Below are 12,367 nucleotides of genomic sequence, written 5' to 3' on the forward strand. Positions count from 1 at the left end.
CTGCTTCCAGTCTGGCCCTCCTGCGGTCCATTCTCCAGCACACAGGCAACGTGATCTTCTCGAAGGATGAGCATCTGCATAAAGTCCTTCAGGGAGTGGTTTTGTGTTTCCTCTGGCATGAAAAGCCTGATCCCCACGTGCTCTTTCCTGTTCTTCCTAGCCTGACACCTGCTCAGCTCTGCTGCCACTCCCTTTGTGTTCTTGCCAGAACACACTCTCCCCTCACCCCTCTTTACTCACGGACTCCTACTGCACCTTCTGGTATCTGTGGAAATGATGCTGTCTCTGGAAGCTCTCCCTGATTTGTCAGTTAGGAGTTCTTCCTCTGTGCCTCTTTGGGGTTCCTCTTATAATGACCCTCTTCCCAGGGTACTGTAGCTATTCATTTTCTCTTCTGGATTGCGAGCTCAGGAGCTAGTATTTGAACTTTTTAGAAATATTCAAATATCAGAGTTGGAAGGGTATTGCTGTTTGTACTATCTGAGGATGGGCTGAGAATTTAGGACATCTTGGTTCAGAAGAGGAATGGTTGAATAGTTTGGTGATATAAAAATTTTCTTGGCCGGGCGCGGTGGCTCAAGCCTGTAATCCCAGCACTTTGGGAGGCCGAGATGGGCGGATCACGAGGTCAGGAGATCGAGACCATCCTGGCTAACACGGTGAAACCCCGTCTCTACTAAAAATACAAAAACTAGCTGGGCGAGGTGGCGGGCGCCTGTAGTCCCAGCTACTTGGGAGGCTGAGGCAGGAGAATGGCGTAAACTCGGGAGGCGGAGCTTGCAGTGAGCTGAGATCCGGCCACTGCACTCCAGCCTGGGCGACAGAGCGAGACTCCGCCTCAAAAAAAAAAAAAAAAAAAAAAAAAAAAAAAAAAAAAAAAAAAAAATTTTCTTGAGCCCTAAGTAATTCCCCCCAGCTATATCAAAAAAGCAGCTGCAAGTTTGTAAGCTGTGAAATGTGTCATAGCTCAATACACAGACATAAACATGTTCCCTCAAAGTATCTCTGAGGCGATGTTCGAAACAGGTGTAGAGACCTTGAGCGTTAGAATTGTAGGAGAAAGATGGTCAAGATTTTAACCAGAGCTTCTCTACCTAGGCTGCATGTGAGAATGGCCTGCAGCTTTAAACATATCTCTACTGGATGTTAAATCCAAAGCTCTGAGTGGTGGAGATGGAGCTTTGGTATTCCTTCCCAGGTGAGTCTCACACACAGCCCAGGTGAACCCGTCTTCTGCATGTTAGTCAGTATTAATCATTCAGGAAAGAGGGAGGAAAGTAAAACTGTGAAGGTGTAGATTGAGCTTGAACTGAAAACAGTTCCCATCCACACACACCCGTGTGTGTCTGGAGAGGCTCCTGGGGCTCATGCTCCAAAAGGGGACATGTACCCATAGTAGTCCAGTTCATATTTGGTTTATGTTGCCATTACGTAGCTATGTCATTTTGTGAAGTGGTTTGTGAAGATAATAGTACTAAGACAAATGTACTAAGACGGCTCATTGCATTCTAAAATTATTGCATTCCAGTGTAAAATGTCTTTTTAAGATACCATGTAAGCTGTTTAATTTTGCCTGTTGGCCTACCAGTGCTCCTGGTATTGGAAATACATACTGGCCAGTTAGTTGCCTTCTGACTTGTTTATTTACAAAGCAAGGAGAGTAACCTGCCTCAGCCAGGGTGTCTGGGAGGGTGAGCCTAGTGGGAGTGCCTACCACTGTGACATTGTGAGTGACCAAATGGTAAATCAGTTTGAATGGAGACTCTTTGGAAAAACAAATCTTCACCATAGAACATTTAAATGTTCAGAAGCCTAAGCTGCATAAACCAGTGCTTTTTTAGTTGATTGGGTTGAAAGAATTAAGTCCTAGGAGGGTCTGAGTCCAGGTTCCTCTCCACTCAGATATTTCTGTTGCAGGGGCAAGTCTGATGGGAATTAAAATCTTTCAGTTCAACCTCTGACTGTCTCTCCTCAGGGGAAACCACTATTAATGAAGCCACTATATCTTTCCAAAAATGATGAAAAGAATCCTGCTTTAAATATGCTTCTGCCCTTTGCTTTTGTAACTTAACACACTGAAGATCACAGACAGATCACTGCATCTATCTGACATGTTGTTTATCAGTATTCCCTAGGGTAGTAGTTGCTGGCACCCTGTCACCCCCTTCTCTAAGGGGGAATCTTTCTGCAATCTTTCTGATTTTTCCTTCCTTTGCTTCTGCACTGAGACTTTACTGAGTTTGTAGGCTCTTCTCCCGCATTTTCTTCCACTTCTCTTGAGGCCTGCTGCTGGCCTCCATGCCACGGAGATGACCATCACTCTTGGCAGGCTGAAGGAGGATGCCACAAAGCTGGGATAGCAAAGTTCAGCGACGAAATTAGAGTTGGATGGATCTTGACAGGCCAGAATCCAACTAGTTGACATTTAACTGGGATAAATATAGAGTCTTGTGCACTGGTGTTAAAATACAGAAAACCTGTAATGGTATAACTTGAGAGAAGTTCTGTAAAGCATTATATAAATGTAGTTAACTATCCCTGAACTAACCTACTCCTAGAATGTAAGTTCTGGAAAAGACCTTAGTGTCAACATTCTTCATAGGCCCTCATTTACAAAGCTCCCTCTTTAGGCTAGGAAAGGCTTGTTGATAAGTTTCAAATATGAAATTTTTTTTTATTTTCTCGAGACAGAGTCTCGCTCTGTCCACCATGCTGGAGTGCAGTGGCGCGATCTCAGCTCACTGCAGCCTCCACCTCCCAGCTTCGAGCGATTCTCCTGGCTTCAGCCTCCTGAGTAGCTGGGACTACAGGCGCATGCCACTATGTGTGGCTAATTTTTGTATTTTTAGTAGAGATGGGGTTTCACCATGTTGGCCAGGATGGTCTTGATCTCCTGACTTCGTAATCTGCCCACCTCAGCCTCCCAAAGTGCTGGGATTACAGGTGTGAGCCTCTGCACCCGGCCCATTTATTTTTTTGAAACAGAGTTTCGCTCTTGTTGCCCAGGCTGGAATGCAATGGCGTGGTCCTGGCTCACTGCAGCCTCTGCCTCCCGTGTTCAAGCAGTTCTCCTGTTTCAGCCTCCCAAGTTGCTGGGATTATAGGTGCCCGCCACCACGCCCGGCTGATTTTTGTGTTTTTATAGAGATGGGGTTTCATTATGTTGGCCAGGCTGGTCTCGAACTCCTGACCTCAGGTGATCCACCCGCCTTGGTCTCCCAAAGTGCTGGGATTACAGGTATGACCCACCGCGCCCAGCCCTCAAAATATGTTTTAAAAACTGTAGATGAACTAAATTGTACTGCCCTGAAAAAAGTAATTTGTTTTACTACTTGTTTACCATCCATGTGCTAGGCACAAGGATAAAGCAGTGAGTGAGACTGGGAAGGAGACAGATACAGAAGGAAAAAATATTGCTGTCTGCAGAGGTGTGAAAACATGGGAATGTTCGGTTCAACTTAAGCATTCCGGCTTCACTGATGTAGGCAGTTGATGTTCTCATTAATACTCTTGTATAAACACAGTTGTAGTCCTCCCAGTTAGACCTCTTCCTTAAGCCCCTTATACATAGAAACCACAGGACTATCAGATGAGTAATTTCTTTTTGCATATTCCCCAGAATCAGATTTTTTTTTTTTAAATTTTAGATAGGGTCTCTGTCTGTCACCCAGGCTGGAGTGCAGTGGTACAATCTTGGCTCACTGCAGCCTCTGCCTCCTGAGTTCAAGCGATTCTTGTGCCTCAGCCTCCTGAGTAGCTGGGACCACAGGTGTGTGTCACCACGCTCAGCTAAGTTTTATATTTTTAGTAGAGACCTGGCTTCACCATGTTGGCCAGGCTGGTCTCGAATTCCTGACCTCCAGTGATCTACCCGCCTTGGCCTCCCAAAGTGCTGGGATTACAGGCATGAACCACCATGCCTGGCCCCCAGTGTCAGATTTGAATTTTGATTGATTTAATTGCAGGCTTTGAGAACTGAAAAGGATCATTAAACAGCATCTTCCTTTACCTTTCTTTAGTTAACCCTTATATATGCCATTTAAAATGTGTAGCAAAGGTCCAGTGCAGTGGTGCATGCCTATAATCCCAGCACTTTGGGAGGCCGAGGAAGGTGGATCACTTGAGACCAGGAGTTCAAGACCAGCCTGGCCAATGTGGCAAAACCCTGTCTCTACTAGAAATACAAAAATTAGCCAGTGCAGTGGTGGACACCTGTAGTCCCAGCTGCTTGGGAGGCTGAGTCATGAGAATAACTTGAATGTAGGAGGCAGACTTTGCAGTGAGCCAAGATTACACCACTACACTCCAGCCTTGGCAACAGAGCGAGACTCTGTCTCAAAAGAAAGAAAGAAAATTTTTTAAAAAATGGGTAGCTAGGTCACCTATCAGAATAATGTACTAGGGATCAGGATTCCTTGGTTATTTCTGCTAACTAGTGAAAAAAAAAACCTGGGCCGGGTGCTGTGGCTCACACCTATAATCCCAGCACTTTGGGAGGCTGAGGCAGGTGGATCACCTGAGGTCAGGAGTTTGAGACCAGCCTGACCAATGTGGCAAAACTCTACTGAAAATATGAAAATTAGCCAGACATGGTAGCTGGCGCCTGTAGTCCCAGCTATTCAGGAGCCTGAGGCTGGAGAATCACTTGAACCCGGGAGGCGGAGGTTGCAGTGAGCCAAAATCGTGCCACTGCCCTCCAGTCCGGGTGACAGAGTGAGACTCTGTCTGAAAAAAAAAAAAAAAAAGAAGAAAAAAAGAAAACCTGGCTTTTTGGCACATCACTTTTCTGGGACTTAGTTTCTGCATATGGAGAAAAACTCACAGTAGTATCTGGCATCTTAAATGGAAAAGTTATTTTTGTGGGATTGTATTGTATTGAGCATTCCTGGCTAAATGAATAGAGAATGAGTTCTCCACTCATTATACCATTAAAACTAGCCTTGCCCATTTCTGTTTTTTTCTTTGTTTGAGACAGAGTCTTGCTCTGTCGCCCAGGCTGGAGTGCAGTGACATGATCCTGACTTGCTGCAGCCTCCACCTCCTGGGTTCTCCTGCCTCAGCCTCCTGAGTAGCTGGGATTACAGGCATATGCCACCAGGCCCGGCTAATTTTTGTATTTTTAGTGGAGACGGGGTTTTACCATGTTGGCCAGGCTGGTCTTGAACTGATCTCAAGTGATCCACCCGCCTTGGCCTCCCAAAGTGCTGGGATTTCAGGTGTGAGCCACTGCGCCCGATCCCCTTGCCTATTTCTTTTCTTTTTCCTTCTTTGTGTCTTGCTCTGTCGCCAGGCTGGAGTGCAGTGGTACGATCTTGGCTCACTGCAGCCTCTGCCTCCTGGGTTCAAGCGATTCTCCTACCTCACCCTCCCAAGTTGCTGAGACTACAGGTGCACGCCACCATGCCCAGGTAATTTTTGTATTTTTAGTAGAGACGGGGTTTCACCATGTTGGCCAGGATGGTCTCCATCTCTCGACCTTATGATCTGCCCACCTTGGCCTCCCAAAGTGCTAGGATTACAAGCATGAGCCACCGCGCCTGGCTGCCCCTTTCCCATTTCTGAAGACTGCAGGATAGCACTCCTGGTTGAGAACTGCTGTCTTAATTTCATCTAATAGTCTTTATCTTATTTTTGGATTCACTCTTCTCAGGTGTTAAAACACTGTCTTATTTGTGAGGTCCTTTTACCTTTTTCAAATGCCATACATGTGTATATATACTCTTAGATAAGGAACTTGACTCAACTACTATTATATAAAACCCACTATGCTCAAGAGGTTGGATACAGATTATTCAGGGTTACAAATTCTTGATATTTGGAGTTGAAATCAGAATGTCACCATATTAACCCAACATTGATCCCCAAACTGAGAACAAAATGACAATTTAGAAAACTCAGGCCCACTTACATGCACTGCTCTGTCTGGAGAGTATCCAGTTCTATTCTGCTAAAGCCGGAAAATCCGGATGGGTCGACAAGACCAAGAATGGGTTGCTTATCAATACTTGGCCAACTTTGTTTTACTTAGTGTCTCCAATCACTACCAAATTATATCGAGGCTAATTCCTGACATCTTGTTTTATCCTTAAACACTTTAGGATGTATCTCCAAGAGAGAACTCTTTGTTATTTTTTTCCAAGTTTTAAAATTGTGGTAAAATACATATAACATAAAATTTATCATCTTAACCATTTTTAGGTGTACACTTTAGCGATATTAAGTACATTCAAATTGTTGTGCAGCCATCACCACCATCCATCTCCAAAACTCTTTTCATCTTGTAAAACAGATGCTCCATACCTGTTAAGAAATGACTCCCCCATTCACACTTCTCCCCCTAAAACCATCTACTTTTTGTTTCTGTTTCTGTAGATTTGACTGTTCTACATACTGGATATAAATGGAATCATACAATATTTGTCTTTTTGTGTGACTTTTTTTTTTTTTTTTTTTTTTTTGAGATGGAATCTCGCTCTGTTGCCCAGGCTGGAGTGCAGTGGCACAATCTCAGCTCAATGCAAGCTCCGCTTCCTGGGTTCAGGTGATTCTCCTACCTCTGCCTCTCAAGTAGCTGGGATTACAGGCGCCCACCACTATGCCTGGCTAATTTTTGTATTTTATCTATTCATCCATTGATATATACTAAGAAATCTTTTTTTTTTTTTTTGAGATGGAGTCTTGTTCTATCGCCCAGGCTGGAGTGCAGTGGCCTGATCTTGGCTCACTGCAAGCTCCAACTTTTGGGTTCACGCCATTCTCCTGCCTTAGCCTCCCGAGTCGCTGGGACTACAGGCGCCCGCCACCATGCCCGGCTAACTTTTTTGTATTTTTTAGTAGAGACAGGGTTTCACCGTGTTAGCCAGGATGGTCTCGATCTCCTGACCTCGTGATCTGCCTGCCTTGGGCTCCCAAAGTGCTGGGATTATAGGCATGAGCCACCGCGCCCAGCCAAGAATTCTTTATTTTTTAACTCTAGTAACATCACACTTAAAAAAAAAATCAGTAATTTCTCATTATCATCCAGTATCTTCTCAGTGTTGTTTCTCTTATTTGTCTCGAATGCTTCGTACATTTGGTTTATTTGAATCAGCATCCAAGGAAGGCCTGTGCATTGCATTTGGTTGACATTTTATGTATTAGAGCTGCTTTTTGAAGCAAGCTTTGACCTTTTTTTAAATACTTAACACAAATGTAGTATTTTATTTGTGTACATTTATCTTTTTAATTTCATAGTCCTTTCAAATCTGTTAAGATTCTGGTTGTTACTCTAGTATATTGACAGTCTCAAAGCACACCCTTAGCAGATGAAACAGTCCCTGTGTATGACTTTGGGCAGAGTCATTATTCAGAATATTGACCAGCAGATGATTAAGGTCAGAGCTCTGGGCCCTGGCAGCAGACGGAGATCCATGTGGCCAGCACCACTGAGATGCGGTTCAGCTGTGGACACAAGCTCACTTCATGCTTTTCCATCTCATTCCAAGAGTCTTTTGTTTCATACATTGTTTGGGCTTTTATGTGCTCTGTGTTTTAATGGACTCAAAATGAGGAGAACCTGAATTTGACTCTGAGAATAAAGAAGAGATTAAGTAAATATGAAAATACAAAGCAAAGCTCTCTATTCTATAAGCATGCCACAGATAAGGCTTGGGGTAGGGGACTGATTACCCATGAAAGTTACTTTGGCTACCTCAGCAGAGGTAAGCTAGATGCTTTGCTGAAATGAAGATTTATTCTACCACATTTACTTGACTTCAAGAAAATTAGATTGATTTGGTGTGACTTCTTAGTGAGCCCACATTGGCTGCAGGTATTCATGTTTTTATTTTCAAAGGGCTCACAAATATGATGGATAATGTTGTAGAATTTGGAGGGGGAACCTCAAATGCAGCAGTCTTATCTTCTGGAATCCCACTGTCCTCTGTTTTTTTAATAAATATTGTAAATCCTAGCACTTTGGGAGGCCGAGGCAGGCAAATTACTTGAGGTCAGGAGTTCTAGACCAGTCTGGCCAATATGGTGAAACCCCATCTCTACTAAAAATTACAAAAATTAGCCGGGTGTGGTGGTGCATGCCTGTAGTCCCAGCTACTCGGGAGGGTGAGGCAGGATAATTGCTTGGACTCGGGAAGCGGAGGTTGCAGTGAGCCAAGATTGTGCCATTGCACTCTAGCACGGGCGTCGCAGCAAGACTGTCTCAAATAAATAAATAAATAAATAAACGAACAAAGTAACTTCTAGAGCATTTGTATTATTCTATTTTTCAGGATTTTTCTATTACTTGCAGACAGAGTAAATAATACTAATCTGGCCAGTGGTGGCTCAAGCCTGCAATCCTAGCACTTTGGGAGGCTGTGGCAGGCCGATCACCACAGGTCAGGAGTTCGAGAGCAGCCTGACCAACATGGCCAAGCCCCATCTCTACTAAAAATACAAAAAGTAGCTGGGCGTGGTGGTGACTGCCTGTAATCCCAGCTACCCAGAACGCTGAGGCTGGAGAATCGCTTGAACCCGGGAGGTGGAGGTTGCAGTGAGCTGAGATCACGCCACTGCACTCCAGTGTGGGGGACAGAGCTAGACTCCGTCTCAAAAACAAAACAAAACAAAACAAAAACCCCACTAATCTGATCTGTGTCCTCCAGCAATTTATGACCTTGGATGTTGTTATATAATCCAGCAGGGAACTACACTAGGAGAGGATGATGGAATTTGAACATGGCTGATTTGTGAGAAAGTTGGTGAGACTGGGAGGTTTTCTTTGGTTGTGATGTATCAGTGGTTGCACTTGTGGGACTTCTGTTATCTTTTATTCTTGGTTTACTTAAGTATATTAACTTTACGTGAGTAAATTATGTCCATCTTCATGGGCTGCTCCTCTGCTTCCCTTCTAAGCCTTGGTGTGTCCTGAGACTCTGTGCCCTGGGCTCCCAAGCCATTCTCTCATTCTTCACGGTCTCTCTTGGTGCTACCATCCAGTCTCATGACTTCGCCTGCCACAGATGACCCCCATATTCTTATTTGGGGGCTTGAATTTTTTTTTTAGACTTACAAAAAGGTTAAGCAATATAATACCTAAGAAAATTTCAAAAGTAACAAGTGCAAAGGACAGCAGGCCCTACCAGATGTTATAAAACCTCCATAAATAAAATAATGTGGTGCTGATGTATAGTTAGATTTCGGGAGCTCCATAATAGCTGAACACATGGAGGTTCCTGAAGAGCCGTGTGCTGGAAAAGGCAAGGACACCCCTTGCGCCTTTCTCTAAGCGCCTCTTCCATCTGGCAGTTCATCAGTATCCTTTGTAATATGCTTTGTAATAAATGAGAAATGTGTCTCTTGAGTTGTGTTAGCCACTCCAACAAATTAGTCAAACCCAGGAAGAAGGTCATGGGAACCCTGGTTTATAGCTGGATGGGCAGAAGTACAGGCTGCAGCCTGGGGCTTGCGATTAGTGTCTGAAGTGGAGTCAGTCTTATGGGACTGAGCCCTCAGCCTATGGGATCTGATACTATCTCCAGGTATATATTGTCAGAATTGAATTAAATTGTAGGATATCCAGGTGGTGTCTGCTGGAGAAACCCCGACACATCTGGTGTTAGAAATCTTTTTTTTTTTTTTTTGAGACGGAGTCTCGCTCTGTCGCCCAGGCTGGAGTGCTGTGGCCGGATCTCAGCTCACTGCAAGCTCCGCCTCCCGGGTTTATGCCATTCTCCTGCCTCAGCCTCCTGAGTAGCTGGGACTACAGGTGCCCGCCACCTCGTCCGGCTAGTTTTTTGTGTTTTTTTTAGTAGAGACGGGGTTTCACTGTGTTAGCCAGGATGGTCTCGATCTCCTGACCTCGTGATCCTCCTGTCTCGGCCTCCCAAAGTGCTGGGATTACAGGCTTGAGCCACCGCGCCCGGCCTAGAAATCTTGTGTTGAGGGATGTGTGAGAACAGGAAAAATACTTTGGTTTTTCCTATCCTTAATAAACCACTGCTAGCATTATTTTCTTTGCTATAACCCAAGGTTGGAACATGAAGGGACTTTCTTGTAATAATGGCAATATCAATTGGCAAGTTCTATTTTTAAAAATTTTATTTCACTGCAGCTATGAAGTAATGTTTTGTTTTTTGCTGTTATATCTGTTTTTTGTTTGTTTTGGTGGACTCATTTGGGAACATAATCACCACTTAGTTTATCTTTTCTGTGTTAAAATGGAATATGAATTTCAAACAACTCAGTATTGTGGTCCGAACACGGGCTTTATTATACCTGGCTCCATTATTAATCAGCGTTGTATCTTCTGAAAGATTTCTGAACCCCAACACTTTGTTTTCCCCAAGTGTAAAGTGTGTGTGAGATGCTTGTCTCAGTGGATTAACAGGAGGATGAGATGAGGTAACCTGTTGTCCTGTAGCCTGCTCCACTCAGCAGCTGGAACATCCAGTATGTGTTAGACTCTGCTACGAAAGACAAACAAGGCACCATCCGGAGTTATACTTGCAGTATGAACGATCTCACTTGTGTTCCTTCCAAAGGGTGGTGGTGATTTTAACACAGTGGTCCATGATCTTTGTTGCTAGTGTGAGCCTCTTCAAGGTTACACAAGGTAACAGATGTTAAATGGCCAAATCAGTAGCAGTAGAATTGGAGCTGAACAGAACAGTGTTTAAACATAAAGATGTCTTATAGGTAGGTCAGAGCAGGGACATTTATAGAAATAAGCTTGGTGCTTTATGGGAGTGATAAACATTTCTTGAGTGTGTGTTTTCCCAGAGTTTTTCATTGAAGCTTATCCCATTAACAGGTCTTGATTTAGCCCAGTCACTGCATATAAGATGGCCTTTGGAGAAAGGCTCCTGGTTTCAATTTACACAGTAGAAGCAGTCCATCAGCCTTGGAAGATGTGCCAAACCTGCTGACTTTCTTATTAACCTCAGACTCTCCAGGAAGTATTCACACTGACTTAGAAATTCCTTCAAATCAGATTTAGACAGATTTGATGATATGTAGGGAAATATTTAAGCAAAAACCTTTGGCCAATTCTTTTTTCTTGCCTTTTGGAGAAACCAGGTTTTGTGTTTCCTCCCCTTTTCCCTTCTGCTTCCCTTGCCTTCACCTCTCCAAGACCTCCTTCCTTCCAAAGCTCTCCTCAGTGGTGGGCTTATCTGTGACACCTTATCTGATGGTGTTCTTTGGGAGTTCACCCCCAACTCATCTCTTCCTGTCTGTATCACTTGTGGCATCCTTGACACTGCCTAGTGTCATCTTGCACATGTCTTATCTCCACTGTGGGTTGGTAATCCCCTTGAGAGTTGATTCATAGGCTTGGGTGGATCTCTCACAGGTGTAGAAAAGCAAGCTAATGTTTGCTTCAAGTGTTTACCTAATGTTAACTTTTTTCTAAATTTTATTTAACTTCTCCTCCTCCTTTGCTTTTGGCTAGGGTCAATCCATTTCAGAGGAAAAAAATTTAATCAAATGCTTTTTTTCTGTTTAGCTCCAAAACCTTGGAATTAATCCAGCCAACATTGGGTTCAGCACACTGACCATGGAATCTGACAAGTTCATATGTATCCGAGAGAAAGCTGGTGAGCAGGCACAGGTCACGATCATTGACATGAGTGACCCAATGGCTCCGATCCGACGGCCTATCTCTGCAGAGAGTGCTATCATGAATCCAGCCTCTAAGGTGATAGCTCTGAAAGGTAAACCCAATGGGATTGTTAGAAAGGAATCTTATCTCACTTTAGCTGCTGTGTTACCTTAAATATTGAACAAGTGTCCCTAAGCTCATGGCAAAGTGTCATCAATAGTATTCAACTTAATTCCAAAAGTTTTAGCAAAAGTTATGTTTAGTGTGCCCTACTAAGAGGCCCCTGAGCACCAGAGCTTCTTGGTAACATCACCCACAGTGCCAGATACACCGAGAGGAAGAAAATGCCCAGGCCTTTGTCTTCATGCAACTAGGAACTCACAACAGCACTGTGCATGTTTCCCAGGAAGGCTTTGTGGCCCCCTTGCCCGAGGGCCTGCTGCAGTGGTGCTTCCAGTTATCCGACAACACAGGCTTGGGGGTTTTCCTCCTGTGAAACACATCAATGGTAGAGGAGCTGATAATTAATAAAATTTCACTACCTTGAAATCAGGGTGTCTTGGGTGCTTAAAGCCTTCTAGTTATCTCGAAAAATATAGAATCGTCTTATATTGCCTTCATTTGGGAAATAAAAGGATTATGTATGCAGTAGACTTAATGTTTTATGTGAAATGCATTATCACTTTATTTATTTATTTTTTTTTTTTTGAGGCGGAGTCTCGCTCTGTCGCCCGGACTGGAGTGCAGTGGCCGGATCTCAGCTCACTGCAAGCTCCACCTCCCGGGTTC

The 12,367-nt window shown here is 43.9% G+C and overlaps 1 protein-coding gene across 1 annotated transcript in view; it reads left to right on the top strand.

Annotated features, from left to right (window-relative positions):
* The first annotated feature begins 1,096 nt into the window (after positions 1-1,096).
* The window catches only part of CLTCL1 (clathrin, heavy chain-like 1), a 103,880-nt gene continuing 92,609 nt past the window's right edge, over positions 1,097-12,367 (top strand). Inside the window, exons 1-2 of the mRNA XM_011958687.1 lie at positions 1,097-1,198; positions 11,483-11,690. Coding sequence (XP_011814077.1) covers positions 11,534-11,690 — 157 coding nt within the window. The 5' untranslated portion in view covers positions 1,097-1,198; positions 11,483-11,533. The remainder of the gene's footprint in view (positions 1,199-11,482; positions 11,691-12,367) is intronic.

Source organism: Colobus angolensis, unplaced genomic scaffold (assembly GCF_000951035.1).
Source record: "Colobus angolensis palliatus isolate OR3802 unplaced genomic scaffold, Cang.pa_1.0 Scaffold471, whole genome shotgun sequence".
NCBI classification, from domain to species: Eukaryota; Metazoa; Chordata; class Mammalia; order Primates; family Cercopithecidae; genus Colobus; species Colobus angolensis.